The sequence below is a fragment of the Atractosteus spatula genome, chromosome 20 (assembly GCF_055471065.1).
Source record: "Atractosteus spatula isolate fAtrSpa1 chromosome 20, fAtrSpa1.hap1, whole genome shotgun sequence".
Classification (NCBI taxonomy): Eukaryota; Metazoa; Chordata; class Actinopteri; order Semionotiformes; family Lepisosteidae; genus Atractosteus; species Atractosteus spatula.
In genome coordinates, this window is record NC_142725.1 from 16,916,216 (window position 1) to 16,936,861 (window position 20,646).

The 20,646-nt window shown below is 38.9% G+C and overlaps 3 protein-coding genes across 3 annotated transcripts; all 3 read right to left on the reverse strand.

Annotated features, from left to right (window-relative positions):
• Positions 1-365: 365 nt before the first annotated feature.
• LOC148817672 (glycine N-acyltransferase-like protein 3) lies at positions 366-6,436 on the reverse strand. Its single transcript, XM_088938504.1, has 5 exons — positions 6,431-6,436; positions 4,213-4,320; positions 2,206-2,332; positions 1,250-1,373; positions 366-919 (listed from the first exon to the last, which is right to left on the reverse strand). Exons 1-5 carry the CDS (start codon positions 6,434-6,436, stop codon positions 508-510), a joined length of 777 nt encoding a protein of 258 aa, XP_088794630.1. The 3' UTR covers positions 366-507.
• A 906-nt stretch (positions 6,437-7,342) lies between these two features.
• LOC148817673 (glycine N-acyltransferase-like protein 3) lies at positions 7,343-11,515 on the reverse strand. The gene is made up of 5 exons (XM_088938140.1): positions 11,438-11,515; positions 10,875-10,982; positions 9,291-9,417; positions 8,124-8,247; positions 7,343-7,766 (listed from the first exon to the last, which is right to left on the reverse strand). The coding sequence occupies exons 1-5, from the start codon at positions 11,513-11,515 to the stop codon at positions 7,343-7,345; spliced, it is 861 nt and encodes a 286-aa protein (XP_088794266.1).
• On the reverse strand, positions 11,248-17,548 carry LOC148817674 (glycine N-acyltransferase-like protein 3). The gene is made up of 5 exons (XM_088938139.1): positions 17,385-17,548; positions 16,841-16,948; positions 14,969-15,095; positions 14,013-14,136; positions 11,248-13,684 (listed from the first exon to the last, which is right to left on the reverse strand). The coding sequence occupies exons 1-5, from the start codon at positions 17,460-17,462 to the stop codon at positions 13,273-13,275; spliced, it is 849 nt and encodes a 282-aa protein (XP_088794265.1). The 5' UTR covers positions 17,463-17,548; the 3' UTR covers positions 11,248-13,272.
• Positions 17,549-20,646: the final 3,098 nt, after the last annotated feature.

The following is a 20,646-nucleotide window of genomic DNA, read 5'->3' on the forward strand; positions in this document are numbered from 1 at the left end:
GAGATAATAAACTTGTAACAGATTCTTCGCCTTTTTATCCCATGTTCCTGCGTTTGAAACCTCAAATAATTTATCAAGAAATTAAATATCTGGTGTAAACCAGATAATTCCTTATGATCATCAGTGTTTACCTGTTTCTCAGCCCACCACATGCCAGGCAAATAATTTAAATAAAACATCTTTTTAGTTTTTTTCTGATGCAAACTTTTAAAATGTGACCGGCAAATGTTATTAATTTTATGACCTCATCAACTACAAGAATAAACATCGATAACCATTATGTAGCTTTGTCAAAATTCTTTAAATATTTACTATAGAGTACACACATCGTTAATAGCTGTAAGTTAAGCTTTAAAACAGGGTGAGCATCTTGTAAGCCCTATACTACATACAGCAAATGTGACATTTTCTACAGCACAATTACCTCACAAAAAACATCTCCATAAGATATATAGGATATATATATATCCATACAGTATATCCATAAGAGGATAATATAGGGCTTCCTTAACTGGCCCTTTTGAATACAAGGATTTGTACAGCATACTTCCCAGGGACAAAATTGTTGTTCAAAGATTTAAACATGTTAATTGCAGCAGTATTCCCTTCTGCAACATGGCCATAGACTGGGAAGCCCATCTCATGCATCTGTTTACTAAGAGCAATCAAGACTGTCTTCATGTATCCAGTCCTTCGATACTCATATAAGGTGGAAGACATTCTCATTTCACACAGCTCATCAGAGAGACACCAGGAGACTGGATTCCCACTGTCGTCCAGGATACAGGCACTGGGGAGGTGCTGGATACAGCTCCTCACGTGGCTGAGAGTGAGGTCACTTCCTCTGAAGGCAGTGTGCTTCACCACCAGCTCAGCATGGGAAACCTGCAGGCTTGAGATCTTCAGTGTAGGGTCACTCCTGTAAGTAATAAGCAAGTAAATAAGAAAGAAAATTCATTAGCTTTCTGCTAATGCCATTTTGTCATTGAATTTCTGCAGAAAATAATAATTAATTTATTTGATGATGTATTAAATGCATTAACATATCCACATACATGTGGCATCTAAAATAGTTGCAAATTTACATGTGACTTTTTATAACAAACAAGTTTTGTAGTAAAGTCTTTATAATATACTGCAAGAAAAGCTAATGGTTTAAAAGGCCTTTAAATATTATCTTAACATCTACAAATATTACTTTAATAGTTAAACAAGAGTTCATTCTCTGTGTAACTAGTCTTGCACTCACTTATTGTGTTGAAGACTCTCCGGATTGTGATTAACCATCAGGCTGTAGTCTTTGAATTCCTTCACATCCATTCCACTGCTGGTAGCAACCTCTTTTATTAAGTCACAGTAAGTGTGTGGAATACCTTTTTAAAAGAAAGACTGTACAGTGTTATCACTGCAAACATTTTAATGGCAAAGAGATGCCATCTTTAAACAACAAACATTTAAAATTCATGTCATCATAGGAAATATCTATGGAATTTTGGAAAATTACAAAAGCTGCTATCATTACAATTCTTAGACACATTTAATATCAATTTCTATATTTATGTTTTATTGCCATATACATGTTTAAATACATATTCAATTGTGCTGAATCTGACTAACCCTCCAAATTCTGACAGCTAAGTAAAAGAAACACAAAAACCAAAAAAAGAACTTTAAACCAGCTGTTTACTGATCAACACTGTACCACTCCAGACAGGATGGATTAATGAGGAGGGGGAATCAAACCTCAGAGACATGAAGCCTAGAAGCTAATACTCATGGTTAAAAAATATAAAAGTGAAAAAAATAAACAATACAAAATGAATCTAGATGTTGTTTTTTCCCTTTGTTAATGAAATGAAACCAAAAGTATTTAATAGTTCCTAGGCCACAAGAATGTGCATGTTCCTTGCAGTGGAATCCTATTACTGAGAAAAATGTTTTAGTACGAAACTTTAATACAATTCAAGTCTTACCAGCTGTTCATGTGCGTTAGTGTTTAAAACGTCACCAAAACTCCTGAAAAAATGGAAATATCATTGTGTATATGTAAAAGGTTTTAAACTCTGATAAATGTTCCGTTTCTGAAGAAGGACTAGACAGTACAGTTGCAGTCTGTTCATGAGTCTTGTGTGAATGTGTGTGTGGTTGCTTTCAGTTCATTAGATACATTGTGGATCATTATGATCACTTAATGAGCTACAGAACCTCTCACAATGGTGTCTTGTGTCCAGTCTATCACCCTGTCATCCATCAACGTCGCCCGCAGATTCACAAGATCCTTCGTGAACATCGTGCACAGATTAGGGAACTGAACTGGATGGCTTCTCAGGTCCTGGGAAAAGAGACATCAGTTTGAAAACTGTCAAATTTACATTAATTTATTACATACTGTAATTAAACTTACTGTCTGTTTATAACACAGTGATCCAGGTACTCCCCAACTCCAAACTCCACCAGTCTCACCCTTCGTCAGTCCTGAGCTGTCAGAGTTTCTCTGTGATCAGTAGGACATGAGTGAGGACACTTCTAGTTTGTGATCATCACAATGTCCAGTCAAATACATGTACAATCATTTACAGGGAGAAGGAGACAGCTGGTGGTCTTGGCCTCTTGTTTAGTCTTGAGTCTTCCAGAGATTCCCAGCTTTATAGGAGTCTTGATTCACTACAGTCAATTTAAACCCTTGCATGTTCACAGTGCTTTTCATCTGAAAGAATCCAGAAGCTCTTTATCCCCTATAAAGGTCATCATCTACATTGGTAATATGCAGATCAAGAAAATGAGAAAATATATCACCAAAGTAATTTTATGGGAAAAAGTAGGCCAAATTATGCAAACCTTACAAAGTGTTCCATGGGACCTTTAAAGACCAAGTTGTCAGAAACCTGATTTAATGTTTCATCAGAAGGACAATGCCCCTTACAGCAGACTACTGTGGCACTGGTTTGGAAATTCTAGTGGTAAAGAGAAGAGCACCCCCTAATGGTCAGCAACACCACTTACAGCAGCAACCTGGTTTTATTAGAGGTCTCCCAGCCCAGTGCTGACTAGTCACAGCCTTAGATAACATCTGAGATCTGATGAGATTAGGATAGAAAGCAGTACTGCGTGTAAAAAGCAATGTATTTGAAAATATTCTGTATACTAATACAATGAGATTTTGCTAACATTGATATTTAATGAATTAAAGCTGTAGAACATATACAATACACAGCCTGTATACAGGCTGTAGCTGTAATGACGCGGCGAGATGGAAAATAGCCGCGTGTGACTGAGAGCTGACAAGCACGTCTCGGGCAGCGGCGAGGTGGGAGCGCCGCAACAAAGAGGTGGCAAAAAATGAAATAAAGGCGCACAAAACAAACCCCACACTCAGGTCTGAAAGCGGTCGAGGCTACGAACAAGGGAAGCGCTTAAAGAACAAAGCAGGCGCAAAACACAGGGAGAAAGATAACGGGTGAAAAAACGACGAGGTAACAGGCGCACAGCAACTCAGCGAGGGAAGAGTTTAAAGGAAATGAAACTAATAATGAAATAATTAACTAATTAGAAGACCGCTGTGAAAGTCTGCCTGAGCTGTTCTAACAGCGCCGGGAGGTGTGCTGTCCAGCGCGGGCATGACAGTAGTCAGAGAGAAAGAGATCATCCGTGATGGTTACCCCAGATCTCACCTCACCTTTTGAATCAGCACTGCTACAACCATGAACTGGTGCTTATTGTACACTTCATGGTTTTCCACACGTTGGACAGCACATCAAAGCACAGGTATCCGTGAAAAACTGAAGAATTTCTGAAGAATTAGTTCAATTCGGCAATTAGGGTCAGAAGGATTAAACCCAGTGGTGTCTAAACCTAACCTGCATGCACTTAGAGGGAAAACAGGGGACCCTGATTTAACCCCACACATACCTAAGAAGAGCATGCAAACTCCACACAGAGGAATCAAACCCAGGACCATGAAGGTGTAGAAGAAAAATTCAAATCATCATGCCACCTCAGCAGACACTAAAGTGCTTTACTGCATATCTACTTTGACTTATTTTGCATCTGGCATTTCTCCTTCCCAAACTGGTTTATGGATCAGACTTTTAAAAACTTGTATTTTACAGTAAGAAGACAGGTTTTTGCAAAAAGAACTGAATTCTCTGTTATTTAGGTTATTTTTAGTCTTCGCTCTTTGCAGATTTTCGGATCTCCCTTGTCATCCTGTACCTTGTTTTGACGTCTACAGATGACAGTGTTGAAGTTTGGCCAAGAGTCCACACAGATCTCAAGGTTGCACCTGTTACTGTTCATGATGTGGAGGAGACCCCCATACACCTGAATAATACAGAACAGATCATCATGCAGCAGGTACAAGCTTATCTCACCCTGCTCATTCTAGAGCTACAGGAACACAACACAGACACAATAATTAAAATTTAAAATTAACACTTTCAAAGAAAATAAGATAAAATCAAATTCATCATAACATTGTCTTAGAATGTTATGTCAATAACCACTCAAGTATTAAAATGCCACCTTTCATAATACAAAATTCAGATCAGAAGCAATACCCATCAGAAGTGTACATAAAATACGTTACCGTGATCGATTGAGGAATCTGCTTGAGAAGGATGTTTTTCAAGGTAGAAAGGTCTTTAAATGATTTTAGAATAAACATCTCTATTGCTAACTGGACTGGGACTCTACAGTTTGTCCTGAATCTCTGAGGTCCTCTCACTGCTCTGCCTTCTGCTCAGACCTGGTTTTGTAAGGGTTCCCTGCAACGTCACTCTGACCCGTCTGCTCTCACTGCCAATCTCTGTGCACCTGGCACACCTGGAACCTCTGAAGTCCAGCCCCACTAACGAGTCGGAGCCAGAAGACTTTGTCTCCACCTGAAGAGTTCCCTGCCTGGATCTGGATTCTGGTACGGCTTAATATTTAATGTTGAATAAGTAGCCTCCTAGACGTTTCTAAGAGGCTACTTATAAAACAGGCGTTGGTGTTTGTGTTGACACATATACCCCTTCTGGACAATGTATGGAAACAAAAACTGGTAAATTAAATGTTAAGATATGGATTAAAAAAGTATGGTAGTGCAGTGGTTAGCATTGCTGCCTCAAAGCCCTGGGGCCCTGGGTTTAATTTCTGGGGTGCTGTCTGTGTGGAGTTTGCATGTTCACCCTGTGTTTGTGAGTTTCCCCTCAGTGCTCCTCTTCCCTTCCACAATCCAAAGACATGTTGGTAAGTTAAATACCTTTTTGGAAAATTGGCCCTGGTGTGAGTGTGTGTGTATTTGTGTCTGTGTGTGCCCTGCGATGGACTGGTGTCCCATCCAGGGTGTATCCTGCCCTGCACCTGTTGCTTGACATGACCCTCCATGATCCTGTGTTGGATAAAGTAGACTGATGGATGAAGTCTTAACTATTACAGTCAGTTAACTTAAAATAATGTATTACAGCTTTTAAATGTAGTCTTAAAAGAAACATTTTAATCACAAAATAATTACAAATATTATTGACAAAGATGTCACCATAAAACAACAGACATTTAAAATGTATTTTATCATAGGAAATAAATATTAAATTTTCAAAAATCCTATCCTCAAAACTAATCTGAATAGAAATTTCTCAAATTTACCATTTTTCTCTGCAATCAAGCAATATGCTGTATGCATGAGTAATAAATACATTTAATTATGCCCCCCAGATTCTAAAAAGACATTTAAAGCTAATCACAGCCAGGTCATGCAGTCTCCTCATAGACAGATACACCTGTCCAGGTCTTGAGCTCATGATCCCTGAACTGTGGGACAGCAGTGCTAATGTACTTACTATGAGGTCTATCTATGAAGCCTAGAAGTTAACATTTAAGGTAAAAAAAAATTAACGTATACTGTATATCTTATACAGATTATTTATGTTTCACTGTCCTTAACGACTCATTCCTACAATTCATTCCTTGTGTTCATAAGACGCTTAACATCCCAAAGGATCCCAAAGCTCTTGACATCCAGGAGGGACCCACTTCATCCCCCATTAAGTTCATCACGCACCTGCCTGACAGGTACAGATCAGGGGGAAGTGAGGAATTTCATCACCCAGTGAATTTTGGGGGAAAGGTTAGGTTGACTGGATTAGCAAACCCAAGGTGGAATTTAGGAAGGATACCGGTGTTACACGCTGTTGCATTTGGATATTTAATAATAAAATAGTGAGGAACTTGGTTTAATGGTCCATCACAAGAACAGTACATTCTACAGCACAGTGTCCCTCTTCACCATATCAGTGGTTTTGATAACATTGGTGTTTAATGATTTACAGATGGAGAAATATACACACAAGCTATAGTAAAAGAGACCAGATGTGATCGTTACTCCATCCAAAAAAGTCCCTTAGTCTGAGGGGATCTAATCTCATGGTTGGAACCAGCACTGCTACAGTACCTCCATGAACTGTTTCTGATCGCACACCTTTGTGGTTTCCCACAGAGCAATTACTGTTGCACATCACAACACAGTTATCCATGAATTTTTGGTACAATAAAACTCCCAATTAGCAAATAGAAAACAACAGGTGATTTGATTTTCTATCCAACTGATTAGTTCAATTCAGCAATTGGGGTCAGAGCCATAAAACCACTGGTCTCTACACCCCACCTGCATGTGTTTAGAAGGACAGCAGAGAAATCCTACACAAACGCAAGGAGAACATATAAACTCCACACAGACAGGAACCCTGGAATCAAACTCAGGACCAGGAGGGGTAAAGGAATAGTTCAAAGACATACAGGTAAGTTAAAAAATCGGCCCTTGTGAAAGTGTCAATGTCTGCGTGTGTCCTACCTCAGACGTGCTGCTAGTCGGTGGCTCTGTGGCTCAGGATCTGCGCCTGTGGCTGGAGGGTTGCCGGTTTGTATCCCGCGGCCGGCAGAGGAATCCTACTCAGTTGGGCCCCTGAGCAAGGCCCTTAACCCTAACTGCTCTAGGGGTGCCGTATAAATGGCTGACCCTGTGCTCTGAGCCCAAGCTTCTCTCCCTGTCCGTTTGTCTCATGGAGAGCAAGTTGGGGTATGCAAAAAGACACATTCCTAATACAAGAAACTGTACATGGCCAATAAAGTGATCTTCTCTTAGTTAGATCTGAAGTGTAAAGTGTAGTTAAGTCACCAGAGGGCACTCTAAAGACAAAGAAGAGCGAATCCAGCCAGACAGAAATCACCCAGTTGAGGAAGTTTGCACAGTTACTATTTCAAGGTCTGACAAGTAAGGCATACAAGTGATGGACCAGATGCAAGGTGAAAAGGTTAAATGCAACACAATGACCCAGTCAGCACCTTAACCGAGATTAAACAGAGGTTAGTGTGTACAGATCCCCCCAGGTTTGGCTATAATCATAATGGGTTCTGTCACACCACAATAATTACAGAAGCCAAAAGATGTAAACATGTTAATTGCAGCAGTATTCTCTTCTGAAACATGGGCATAGACTGGGAAGCCCATCACATGCATCTGTTTTATAAGAGCAGTGAAGACCGTCTTCATGTACCCAGCCCTTCGATACTCAGGTAAGGTGAAAGCCCTCCTCATTTCACACAGCTCATCAGAGAAACACCAGGAGACTGGATTCCCACTGTCGTCCAGGATACAGGCACTGGGGAGGTGCTGGATACAGCTCCTCACGTGGCTGAGAGTGAGATCGTTTCCACTGTAGGGAAAGGGCTTCACCACCAGCTCAGCATGGGAAACCTGCAGACTTGAGATCTTAAGTGTAGGGTCACTCCTGTAAGTAATAGACAAGTAAATACACAACATATAAACAATAACATTATATCTCCGATTAGACATTGTCTTTGCATTTTTGTAGAAAATAATAAGGCACGTATTTGGAGATGTATTTAGTCCAATGTGTTAAATACAGGTGGTATCTAAAATTAATAGTTACAGTTAAACGTGTGTAATACTTTTTGTAGAAATTCAAACACTAGCGCCCTTCCCCTATGTAACGCAAACTGAGTGAGTATGTAAAACGTAAAAGTGTCACAGAAAAAAAAGCTTTAAAACATTATCTTAACATCTGCAAGGGTTACTTAAATATTTAACTAGAATTTATTCTCTGTGTAATTAGTCTTGCACTCACTCATTGTGTAGAAGACTCTCCGGATTGTGATGAACCATCAGGCTGTAGTGTTTGAATTCCTTCACATCCATTCCACTGCTGGTAGCAACCTCTTTTATTAAGTCACAGTAAGAGCCTGGAATACCTTTTTAAAAGAAAGATTGTACAGTGTTATCAGAGCAAGTATTAATGACAATGAGATGCCATCTTTAAACAACATTTAAAATTCACGTTGTCATAGGAAATATCAAAGGAATTTCGGGAAATTACAAAAACCTTTATCAATACAATCCTTAAACACATTTAATATAATTTAATATATGTATATATTTATTTTTATACACATTTTATGCACATTTAAATACATATAAATTTATGCTGGAAATGGCCGACCCTCCAAATTCTGTCAGGTAAGTAAAAGAAACAAAAAACTAAGGATGTGAATTCTTATCGCATAAATTTTAAACCAACCAATTTCTGGTTGACACTGCAGCACTCCAGACAGGTTGGAATAACGAAGTTAACTTTTATGGATAGGAAACATATAGGAACTACTTGGACATCCACAACAACAGCAGTTGAACCTGAATGCTGCTTTTTGCCTTAGTTAATGGAATGAAAGCAGAACATTTAATAGTTCCTGGTTGTCAAGTCTGTGCACATTCCTTGCAGGGGAATCTTTCTACTAAAAAACACCAAACTTTTTAGAATGTCTTACCAGCTGTTAACTTGTGTTAGTGTTTAAAATGTCAATAAAACAGGAACAATTTTAACCTGACATAATGTTATGAATGTTAATGTTAATGTTATTAATTAAAAGTGGCTGGAGACTACAGAGTTTGAGTCTGTTTTTCAAAGTTATACCTATTCTTCATGAGGAAGACTTCAAGAAAATACTAACATTTTCATTTGCAAAGAACTGTGCGCATTCCTTGAAGTGGATCACAGATTCTGAGAATGACCAGCATTTGTGTTTAAAATGTTAATAGAACTTCTAGAAAACATGGAAATGTCATGGTTTGTATGTAAAAGGTTTTAAAGTCTGATCAGTGTTCTGTTTCTGAAGAAGGACTGGACAGTACAGTTCCAATCAGTTCATGGGCTTATGTGTGAATGTGTGAGTGTGGTTGGTTTCAGTTCATTAATATACATTGTGGATCATTATGAACACTTAATGAGCTACAGAACCTCTCACAATGGTGTCTTGTGTCCAGTCTATCACCCTGTCATCCATCAGCATTGCCCGCAGATTTTCAAGATCCTTCGTAAACATCATGCACAGATTAGGGAACTGAACTGGATGGCCTGTCAGGTCCTGTGAAAAGAGACATCAGTTTCAAAACTCAAATTCACGATCAGTTTGTTACATAATTAAACTTGCTATCTGTTTATAACACAGTGATCCAGGTACTCCCCAACTCCAAACTCCACCAGTCTCACCCTTCGTCAGTCCTGAGTGTGGACACTTCTAGTTTGTGATCATCACAATGTCCAGTCAGATACATGTACAATCATTTACAGGGAGGAGGAGCAGAAAGCAGGTGGCCCTAGTTTCTTGTTCAATCTTATGTCTTCCAGATATTCCCAGCTTTATAGAAGTCTTGATTCAATATAGTCAATTTAAACCCTTGCATGTCTACAATGCTTTTCATCTGAAAGAATCCAGAAGCTCTTTGTCCCCCATAAAGGTCATCATCTACATTGGGAGTACGTGCATATCATGTTGAAAATTAGGAATTACATCACTAAAGTAAGAACATTATTTCGTGCGCATGAATTAAAGAAAATGAGGGAACGATTTACTTATTTTGTGTGCACAAATTGTGAATCATTCCCTCAATATAACTATTTAGTGTGCACAGATTATAAATCGTTCCCTCGATATAACTTTTTTTCTACCTTGCTCCGTACTAATTAGAAGACCGCTGTGAAAGTCTGCCTGAGCGTGTTCTAACAGCGCCGGGAGGTGTGCTGTCCAGCGCGGGCATGACAGTAGTCAGAGAGAAAGAGATCATCCGTGATGATTACCCCAGATCTCACCTCACCTTTTGAATCAGCACTGCTACAACCATGAACTGGTGCTTATTGTACACTTCATGGTTTTCCACACGTTGGACAGCACATCAAAGCACAGGTATCCATGAAAAACTGAAGAATTTCTGAAGAATTAGTTCAATTCAGCAATTAGGTTCAGAAGAATTAAACCCAGGGGTCTCTAAACCTAACCTGCATGCACTTAGAGGGAAAACAGGAGACCCTGATTTAACCCCACACATACATAAGAAGAACATGCAAACTCCACACAGACAGCAATCAAACCCAGGACCATGAAGGTGTAGAAGAAAAATTCAAATCATCATGCCACCTCAGCAGACACTAAAGGGCTTTACTGCATATCTATATTATATCTTTATACAATCACCATTCATTTTCAGGTGTTATTACATTGTGTTAAGACCTGCTATACATTACATCTTCATTTACATTGTGTCTTAGTTCTGTGAACCTACTGTATTACATTGCTTTGAATTCCAACATCATAATTGTTGTTAAAGAACTCTCTACTTTGACTAATTTTGAGTCTGGCATTTCTCTTCCCCAAACTGGTTTATGGATCAGACTTTTAGTAACTTACTTTCTGTATTTTACAGTGAAAAGACAGGTTTGGCAAAAAAAAGGAACACTTGTAGTAAGAGTTGAATTCTCTGTTGTTTAGGATTTTTGTAGTCTTTGCTCTTTGCAGATTTTCGGATCTCCCTTGTCATCCTGTACCTTGTTTTGACGTCTACAGATGACAGTGTTGAAGTTTGGCCAAGAGTCCACACAGATCTCAAGGTTGCACCTGTTACTGTTCATGATGTGGAGGAGACCCCCATACACCTGAATAATACAGAACAGATCATCATGCAGCAGGTACAAGGTGTTCTCACACTGCTCATTCTGGAGCTACAGGAACACAACACAGACACAGTAATCCTTTCTTGTGAAAAGTATTGATTGATTTTCTTAACAACATCCCCAAATTGTTTCCACATTTAGCTGTGGAATTTAAATAAATCACCTTCCAACACTAATTAAATTAAAATAAACCCTTCCAAAGAAAATAAGATAAAATCAAATTAATACAATATTAACAGATACAATATGAGAAGAAGAAGCTTTATTAATCTGAACAAATGTTTTTCCATGGCACATTCACATTATAAAATTGTAGATATCATTGTCCTTAGAATGTTAATACAATAACCACTCAAGCACTAAAATGCTAATTTTGTATAATAAAAAAATTCAGATCAGAAACAAAACTCATCAGAAGTGTTTATAAAGTACATTACCGCGATCGATTGAGGAATCTGCTTGAGAAGGATGTTTTTCAAGGTAGAAAGATCTTTAAATGATTTTAGAACAAGCATATCTTGCTCCTGACTGGCCTGGTACTGTATGTCCTGAATCTCTGAGGTCCTCTCACTGCTCTGCCTTCTGCTCAGACCTGGTTTTGTAAGGGTTACCTGCTAAATCATCTTTATATATGCTCTCACTGCCAATCATGGGGCACCTGGTACACCTGGAACATTTAAAAGTTCACACCCAGCAGCTAGAAGTCTTTGTCCCCACCCGAGGGCTTCTGTGCCTGGATTTGGATTCTGATAACAGAATGTACAGTATGGAACTGTATACATCCAAAACATGCTGTACTAGAAGTTAATTGGCTTCTGGGAAATTATCTCTGGCATATGTTATGAGTGTCTGTGTCTGTGTGTTCTGATGGATTGACGTCCTCCTCAGACTGTACCCTGTCTTACGCACACTGCATGCCAGGACAGATTCTGGCACCTCTGTGATCCTGTACTGGATAAAGGGCTAGTAAATAGATGGGTGGACTTAAACCTGTAAGATTTACACCAGGGAAAGTTTTGTTCAAATTTACAATGCACTAGTAAGAGCACATTTTGAATATTGTGTACAGTTTGGGCAGAACATTGAAAAGGTATTGCTGATGTAGAATCAGGGCAGTGATTAGCAACCTGTTACATTCTCAAACTGTAAGGAATGTCCTGCACTGACTGAAAGAACTAGACCTCTTTAGTCTTGGAAGAAAAGACTGCAAAGGGACCTGACAGAGGCAAACCAGTCGAGAATCAACAGTGAAACACAGACCTCAGGTCACAAGTGGAAACTTCAAGGAAGTTCATTTAAAACCAAGAACAGGGATCAAATGTTGGGGAGTCTGGAAGACGCTACTCATGTAGCTACCAAGCTATAAGACCTGGAAATATTTCATCAATTCAATTAACACAGTGTTTCTTCCCTTTCTGGTCTTTCTATTTTTGAGAAAAGACTTTAAGATACTCCGGTGAGGTAAAAAATGCTGAAGCAGAAATGAGACATTAACTATTCTGAATTTCATCCCTTTTCACAGATCAATACCTGTATGGAGATCCTTAATTCACAACCAGTCTCACTGCAGTTCAGGAGAGCCAACAGGCAGCTGATTATCACTGAAGGCTCTGTGTCAGACTGCCCCAAGACAGGGCTGTCATAACATACTTGACCACTAGAGACTGTCAGAATGGGCTTCAGTGACGCATGCCGTTAAATACAATAGTTGAATGAACCCTTTCCCTTTGTTAATAAATCTTTATTACAAGAGAAATTGCATCAAGAGATAATAAACTTGTAACAGATTCTTCGCCTTTTTATCCCATGTTCCTGCGTTTGAAACCTCAAATAATTTATCAAGAAATTAAATATCTGGTGTAAACCAGATAATTCCTTATGATCATCAGTGTTTACCTGTTTCTCAGCCCACCACATGCCAGGCAAATAATTTAAATAAAACATCTTTTTAGTTTTTTTCTGATGCAAACTTTCAAAATGTGACCGGCAAATGTTATTAATTTTATGACCTCATCAACTACAAGAATAAACATCGATAACCATTATGTATCTTTGTCAAAATTCTTTAAATATTTACTATAGAGTACACACATCGTTAATAGCTGTAAGTTAAGCTTTAAAACAGGGTGAGCATCTTGTAAGCCCTATACTACATACAGCAAATGTGACATTTTCTACAGCACAATTACCTCACAAAAAACATCTCCATAAGATATATAGGATATATATATATCCATACAGTATATCCATAAGAGGATAATATAGGGCTTCCTTAACTGGCCCTTTTGAATACAAGGATTTGTACAGCATACTTCCCAGGGACAAAATTGTTGTTCAAAGATTTAAACATGTTAATTGCAGCAGTATTCCCTTCTGCAACATGGCCATAGACTGGGAAGCCCATCGCATGCATCTGTTTACTAAGAGCAATCAAGACTGTCTTCATGTATCCAGTCCTTCGATACTCATATAAGGTGGAAGACATTCTCATTTCACACATCTCATCAGTGAGACACCAGGAGACTGGATTCCCACTGTCGTCCAGGATACAGGCACTGGGGAGGTGCTGGATACAGCTCCTCACGTGGCTGAGAGTGAGGTCACTTCCTCTGAAGGCAGTGTGCTTCACCACCAGCTCAGCATGGGAAACCTGCAGGCTTGAGATCTTCAGTGTAGGGTCACTCCTGTAAGTAATAAGCAAGAAAATAAGAAAGAAAATTCATTAGCTTTCTGCTAATGCCATTTTGTCATTGAATTTCTGCAGAAAATAATAATTAATTTAGATGTATTCAATGCGTTAACATATCCACATACATGTGGCATCTAAAACAAATAGTTGCAAATTTACATGTGACTTTTTGTAACAAACAAGTTTTGTAGTAAAGTCTTTATAATATACTGCAAGAAAAGCTAATGGTTTAAAAGGCCTTTAAATATTATCTTAACATCTACAAAGATTACTTTAATAGTTAAACAAGACTTTATTCTCTGTGTAACTAGTCTTGCACTCACTTATTGTGTTGAAGACTCTCCGGATTGTGATTAACCATCAGGCTGTAGTCTTTGAATTCCTTCACATCCATTCCACTGCTGGTAGCAACCTCTTTTATTAAGTCACAGTAAGTGTGTGGAATACCTTTTTAAAAGAAAGATTGTACAGTGTTATCAGAGCAAACATTTTAATGGCAAAGAGATGCCATCTTTAAACAACAAACATTTAAAATTAATGTCATCATAGGAAATATCTATGGAATTTTGGAAAATTACAAAAGCTGCTATCATTACAATTCTTAGACACATTTAATATCAATTTCTATATTTATGTTTTATTGCCATATACATATTTAAATACATATACATTTGTGGTGAATCTGACTAACCCTCCAAATTCTGACAGCTAAGTAAAAGAAACACAAAAACCAAAAAAAGAACTTTAAACCAGCTGTTTACTAGTCTACACTGTACCACTCCAGACAGGATGGATTAATGAGGAGGGGGAATCACACCTCAGAGACATGAAGCCTAGAAGGTAATGCTCATGGTTAAAAAATCTAAAAGTGAAAAAAATAAACAATACAAAATGAATCTGGATGTTGTTTTTTCCCTTTGTTAATGAAATGAAACCAAAAGTATTTAATAGTTCCTTGGCCACAAGAATGTGCATGTTCCTTGCAGTGGAATCCTATTACTGAGAAAAATGTTTTAGTACGAAACTTTAATACAATTCAAGTCTTACTAGCTGTTCATGTGCGTTAGTGTTTAAAACGTCACCAAAACTCCTGAAAAAATGGAAATGTCATCATGTATATGTAAAAGGTTTTAAAGTCTGATCAATGTTTTGTTTCTGAAGAAGGACTGGACAGTACAGTTGCAGTCTGTTCATGAGTCTTGTGTGAATGTGTGTGTGGTTGGTTTCAGTTCATTAGATACATTGTGGATTGTTATGATCACTTAATGAGCTACAGAACCTCTCACAATGGTGTCTTGTGTCCAGTCTATCACCCTGTCATCCATCAGCATCGCCCGCAGATTCACAAGATCCTTCGTGAACATCGTGCACAGATTAGGGAACTGAACTGGATGGTCTGTCAGGTCCTGGGAAAAGAGACATCAGTTTCAAAACTCAAATTCACGATCAGTTTGTTACATAATTAAACTTGCTGTCTGTTTATAACACAGTGATCCAGGTACTCCCCAACTCCAAACTCCACCAGTCTCACCCTTTGTCAGTCCTGAGCTGTCAGAGTTTCTCTGTGATCAGTAGGACATGAGTGTGGACACTTCTAGTTTGTGATCATCACAATGTCCAGTCAGATAGATGTACAATCATTTACAGGGAGGAGGAGACAGCTGGTGGCCCTGGCCTCTTGTTGAGTCTTGAGTCTTCCAGAGATTCCCAGCTTTATAGGAGTCTTGATTCACTACAGTCAATTTAAACCCTTGCGTATTTAAAGTGCTTTTCATCTGAAAGAATCCAGAAGTTCTTTATCCCAAATAAAGGTCATCATCTACATTGGTAACATGCAGATCAAGAAAATGAGAAAATATATCACCAAAGTAATTTTATCGGAAAAAGTAGGCCAAATTATGCAAACCTTACAAAGTGTTCCATGGGACCTTTAAAGACCAAGTAGGAAGAAACCTGATTTAATATTTCATCAGAAGGATAATGCCTCTTACAGTAGACTACTGTGGCACTGGTTTGGAAATTCTAGTGGTAAAGAGAAGAGCACCCCCTAATGGTCAGCAACACCACTTACAGCAGCAACCTGGTCTTTATTAGAGGTCTCCCAACCCAGTACTGACTAGTCACAGCCTTAGATAACATCTGAGATCTGATGAGATTAGGATAGAAAGCAGTACTGTGTGTAAAAAGCAAAGAATTTGAAAATATTCTGTATACTAATACAATGAGATTTTGCTAACATTGATATTTAATGAATTAAAGCTGTAGAACATATACAATACACAGCCTGTATACAGGCTGTAGCTGTAATGACGCGGCGAGATGGAAATTAGCCGCGTGTGACTGAGAGCTGACAAGCACGTCTCGGGAGCGCCGCAACAAAGAGGTGGCAAAAAATGAAATAAAGGCGCACAAAACAAACCCCACACTCAGGTCTGAAAGCGGTCGAGGCTACGAACAAGGGAAGCGCTTAAAGAACAAAGCAGGCGCAAAACACAGGGAGAAAGATAACGGGTGAAAAAACGACGAGGTAACAGGCGCACAGCAACTCAGCGAGGGAAGAGTTTAAAGGAAATGAAGCTAATAATGAAATAATTAACTAATTAGAAGACCGCTGTGAAAGTCTGTCTGAGCGTGTTCTAACAGCTTATTGTACACTTCATGGTTTTTCACACGTTGACGAGCACATCAAAGCACAGGTATCCATGAAAAACTGAAGAATTTCTGAAGAATTAGTTCAATTTAGCAATTAGAGGAACTAAACCCAGTGGTCTCTAAACCTAACCTGCATGCACTTGGAGGGAAAACAGGAGACCCTGATTTAACCCCACACATACATAAGAAGAGCATGCAAACTCCACACAGACAGGAATCAAACCCAGGACCATGAAGGTGTAGAAGAATAATTCAAATCATCATGCCACCTCAGCAGACACTAAAGGGCTTTACTTCATATCTACTTTGACTAATTTTGCATCTGGCATTTCTCCTTCCCAAACTGGTTTATGGATCAGACTTTTAAAAACTTGTATTTTACAGTAAGAAGACAGGTTTTTGCCTGAATTTGCCTGAAAAGAACTGAATTCTCTGTTATTTAGGTTATTTTTAGTCTTCGCTCTTTGTAGATTTTCACATCTTTCTTGTCATTCTGTACCTTGTTTTGACGTCTACAGATGACAGTGTTGAAGTTTGGCCAAGAGTCCACACAGATCTCAAGGTTGCACCTGTTACTGTTCATGATGTGGAGGAGACCCCCATACACCTGAATAATACAGAGCACATCATCATGCAGCAGGTACAAGGTGTTCTCACACTGCTCATTCTAGAGCTACAGGAACACAACACAGACACAGTAATCCCTTCCATACACAGTAAGTGTGTTATTTTTATTTTAAAACCATTGATTGATTTCTGATGGGAACTGAATCCCCATATTGTGTTATCATTTACCTGTGAAGAAAACATACTGTATTTATCTAACACACCTAGATACATAGAATTAAAGATCAATTCAAATTTCTACATTACAATACAAAAAAAGCTTTATAAATGTATAACTTTGAACTGGTTTTGGCACATTCACGTTATAAAACTGTAGATATCATTGTCTTAGCATGTTAATACAATAACTATAAAAACACTAAAATGTCCTCTATTAATATTAAGAACTCATCAGAAATGTTTATAAAGTACATTACCATGACTGATTGAGGAATCTGCTTGAGAAGGATGTTTTTCAAGGTTAAAAGATCTTTAAATGATTTTAGAATAAACATCTCTATTGCTAACTGGCCTGGTACTGTATGTCCTGAATCTCTGAGGTCCTCTCACTGATCTGCCTTCTGCTCAGACCTGGTTTGGTAAGGGTTCCCTGCAACGTCACCCATATATATACACGCTCTCACTGTCAGCCATGGTGAACCAGAAACATTTTAAAGTTCACACCCAGCAGCTAGAAGTCTCTGTATCCACCTGAAGGTTTCTGATCCTGAACCTGGAATGGTATGCATCCAAAACATGCTGTACTAGTATGTTACTTAACTTCTGGGAAATTATCTCTGGTATGAGTTATGAGTGTCTGTGTCTGTGTGTTCTGATGGATTGACGTCCTCCTCAGACTGTACCCTGTCTTACGCACACTGCTTGCCAGGACAGATTCTGGCACCTCTGTGATCCTGTACTGGATAAAGGGCTAGTAAATAGATGGGTGGACCCTTAACCCTTTACCTTTGTTAATTAATCTTTACTGCAAGAGAAATTGCATCAAGAGATAATAAACTTGTAACAGATGTTCTGTCATACAAAAGACAGCAATTTGAGTGTCCATGTAGCGGAAGTCTTCTTTATTATTTATGCATATCCATAGCTCTTGCAGGCCAGACTCAAAGAAATATTACAAAGAGTGGTCTTTTTATACAGTAAGGTCTGTAAAACTTGTCCAGAAAAGGGATTTGACATTTGACTGCACACATGAAGAGCAGTCAAGCAAGTTCCTTATTGTTTTTGTAACTTTGCCAGGAACATATGGGAGTTATGCCTTGCAACATGACATACGTTGACAATTCAGCATATATAGTCAAAAGCATCGGAATACTTTCACAACCATTGGAGCGGAAAGTTACAAGATACAAGTGTTTAAAATATAAAAGACTTATCAGACAATGAATTAAGAATAATTCCCTCCCATACATGACAATAATACAATAAATGTGACAATAAAACAACAGTACAATACCGTGATACAAAACAACACTTAACAACTGATAAAGCATGAGTTCCTTGGTCACCTATGACTGTACAACCACTTACAGCAGCAACCACATCATTAAGTTTTCAGATCACACCACTATTATTGAGCTGACAAACAACGATGATGAAACAACTTCCGGAGACCCAGAGGGAGTCACGCCCCAGTCAGCATCAATGGCACAGCAGTGCAAACTGTCAGCTGCTTCAGGTTCCTCGGCCTGCAGATCTCCACCGACCTGGACTGGACTCACAACACTGTAGCCAGTCTGAAAAAGACACAACAGTGCCTGCACTTTCTGCGGTGCTTAAAGAAATGCGGTTTGGGGAAGCAGTTCCTCATGAACTTTTATCGCAGCATCATAGAAAGTGTCCTCACTAGTGTCCTCACTGTGTGGTGCAGCAGTACTACCATACATGACAGAGATGCACTACAAAGGCTATGGCAAAATATGTGATTACCATCAATCGGTGAGATCCACACCATCCACTGCTGCAATAATCCATCATTCTCAACCCATCCCGGCCACAAACTGTTCACCCCCCTCCGCTCTGGCAAGCAAGGTCCACAAGACAAGAACAGCTTCTCTCCCACTGCAGCACGCATCCTCAACAGCTAGCTGCAGTGCCTAAATATACATCTGCACTATGCAGTTTTTTGCACGGTCTTCCATGTTTTCTTTGTCTCATTACTGCTTTGTTATTGTTCCACAACATACAGTATTTATTGTTCCCGTTGTGTACATCGTGTGGTGTTGTCTGTTGTACTGTGTATGTCCCAAGAGAATAGTGTGATTAAGAATTCCACTGTACGTGTACATATGACAATAAACTACTGTACTACATGAGAGAGCAAAAGCCAGGAGTGGAGAGGAGGCAGGAGCAGGAGAGAAGCAGAGTGGACACTCAGGTGGGGTCAAGCCAAGAGAGAGAGGTGAAGAGAGTTCACACCTTGACTTCACACCTCTCTCCACTCCCCTGCTTTATCAGCTGCCATTTTAACTCTCTCTCTCACCCAAAGAAGGCTCCGCAGCCGAAACGTTGTGTTTCTTTTCTTCTCTTTTCAGCAGGAATAAACCTTTACTTGTTCCTCTGCAGCCTACGCATGCTGACGCAGCTGCCTACTTGAAACATTTAACAACATTGCTTAATCAGAGCTCTATCAGTACCATAACATTAAAAACAGACAACTAGCTGTGAAAGTATCTAAAACAACAACAATTATAATAAGATCCCTACCTATAAACAATCTTTTCGTCTATCAACAATTGAATGCTTTTAGGTATAAAGGAAGTAAATGCTCTCTTAGTCTTCATACAGTGGATCTGGTATCTCCTCCCAGAGTGTAAGAGAGCAGATTCTAAAGAGAGTGAATGAGAAGGGTCACCTAAGAATTTATGTCTTTTTAAAAATATTTTAGGGGTTGTCTAAGATTTTAGCAAGATTAATGACACGTCACTCTGTCAGACATGTTATTGAGTTCAAAGAGGTGTCAGTAATCTTGCCAACTCGTCCAGACTTCCTCATTCAACCTGTTTTTGCTGCAAGGGCATGGCACCTCCCCAGCTCTGAGCACATGAGGTTAGAATGCTCTGAATTAAGCTCTTCTGAAAAAGTGTCAGCATTCTGCTTTGTACATTAAAGCTTCATAACCTGCTTAAAAATAACCTGTTTCACCTTCACAAATCTAGCCCTTGTATGGGTGGTACGAGTGGCACCCTAGGACAATACTGTATGTGCTTACAGTAATTAATTGACTGAAGCATGATCATTTTCTCGTGATGTTTCTGGTGTGTGCGTAAACTGTATCTGTGTTTATTTCTCTGTTTGGTGAGTAGCCCAGGGTGTGAAAACCCAAGATGTCTATAGAGTCCAAGTAAGAGTAGCAAGTTACACTTGTAATTCAGTTTGATAAAGATGGGTATACTGTAGTAGCATAGCTAAGGCATGTATATTTCTTGAAATGATGTACCTGCAGAAATCTTTTTGTTAAAATCTTTGAAATAAGCCAGGTCTACCATCTGGACATCCACATAACGCAGGGGTTATGGATCAACTGCTGTTTAATATCTGCTTTAAATAAATCTGTTCTGGTATTTCTACTTGCCAAACTGGTTGATGGCTCGAATAAATGCTCTATACTTTATTGTATTTTACAGTACCGCACTGTTACAAAATTCCGTTCAGCATCTACTGTATATGTAAATATAGGTT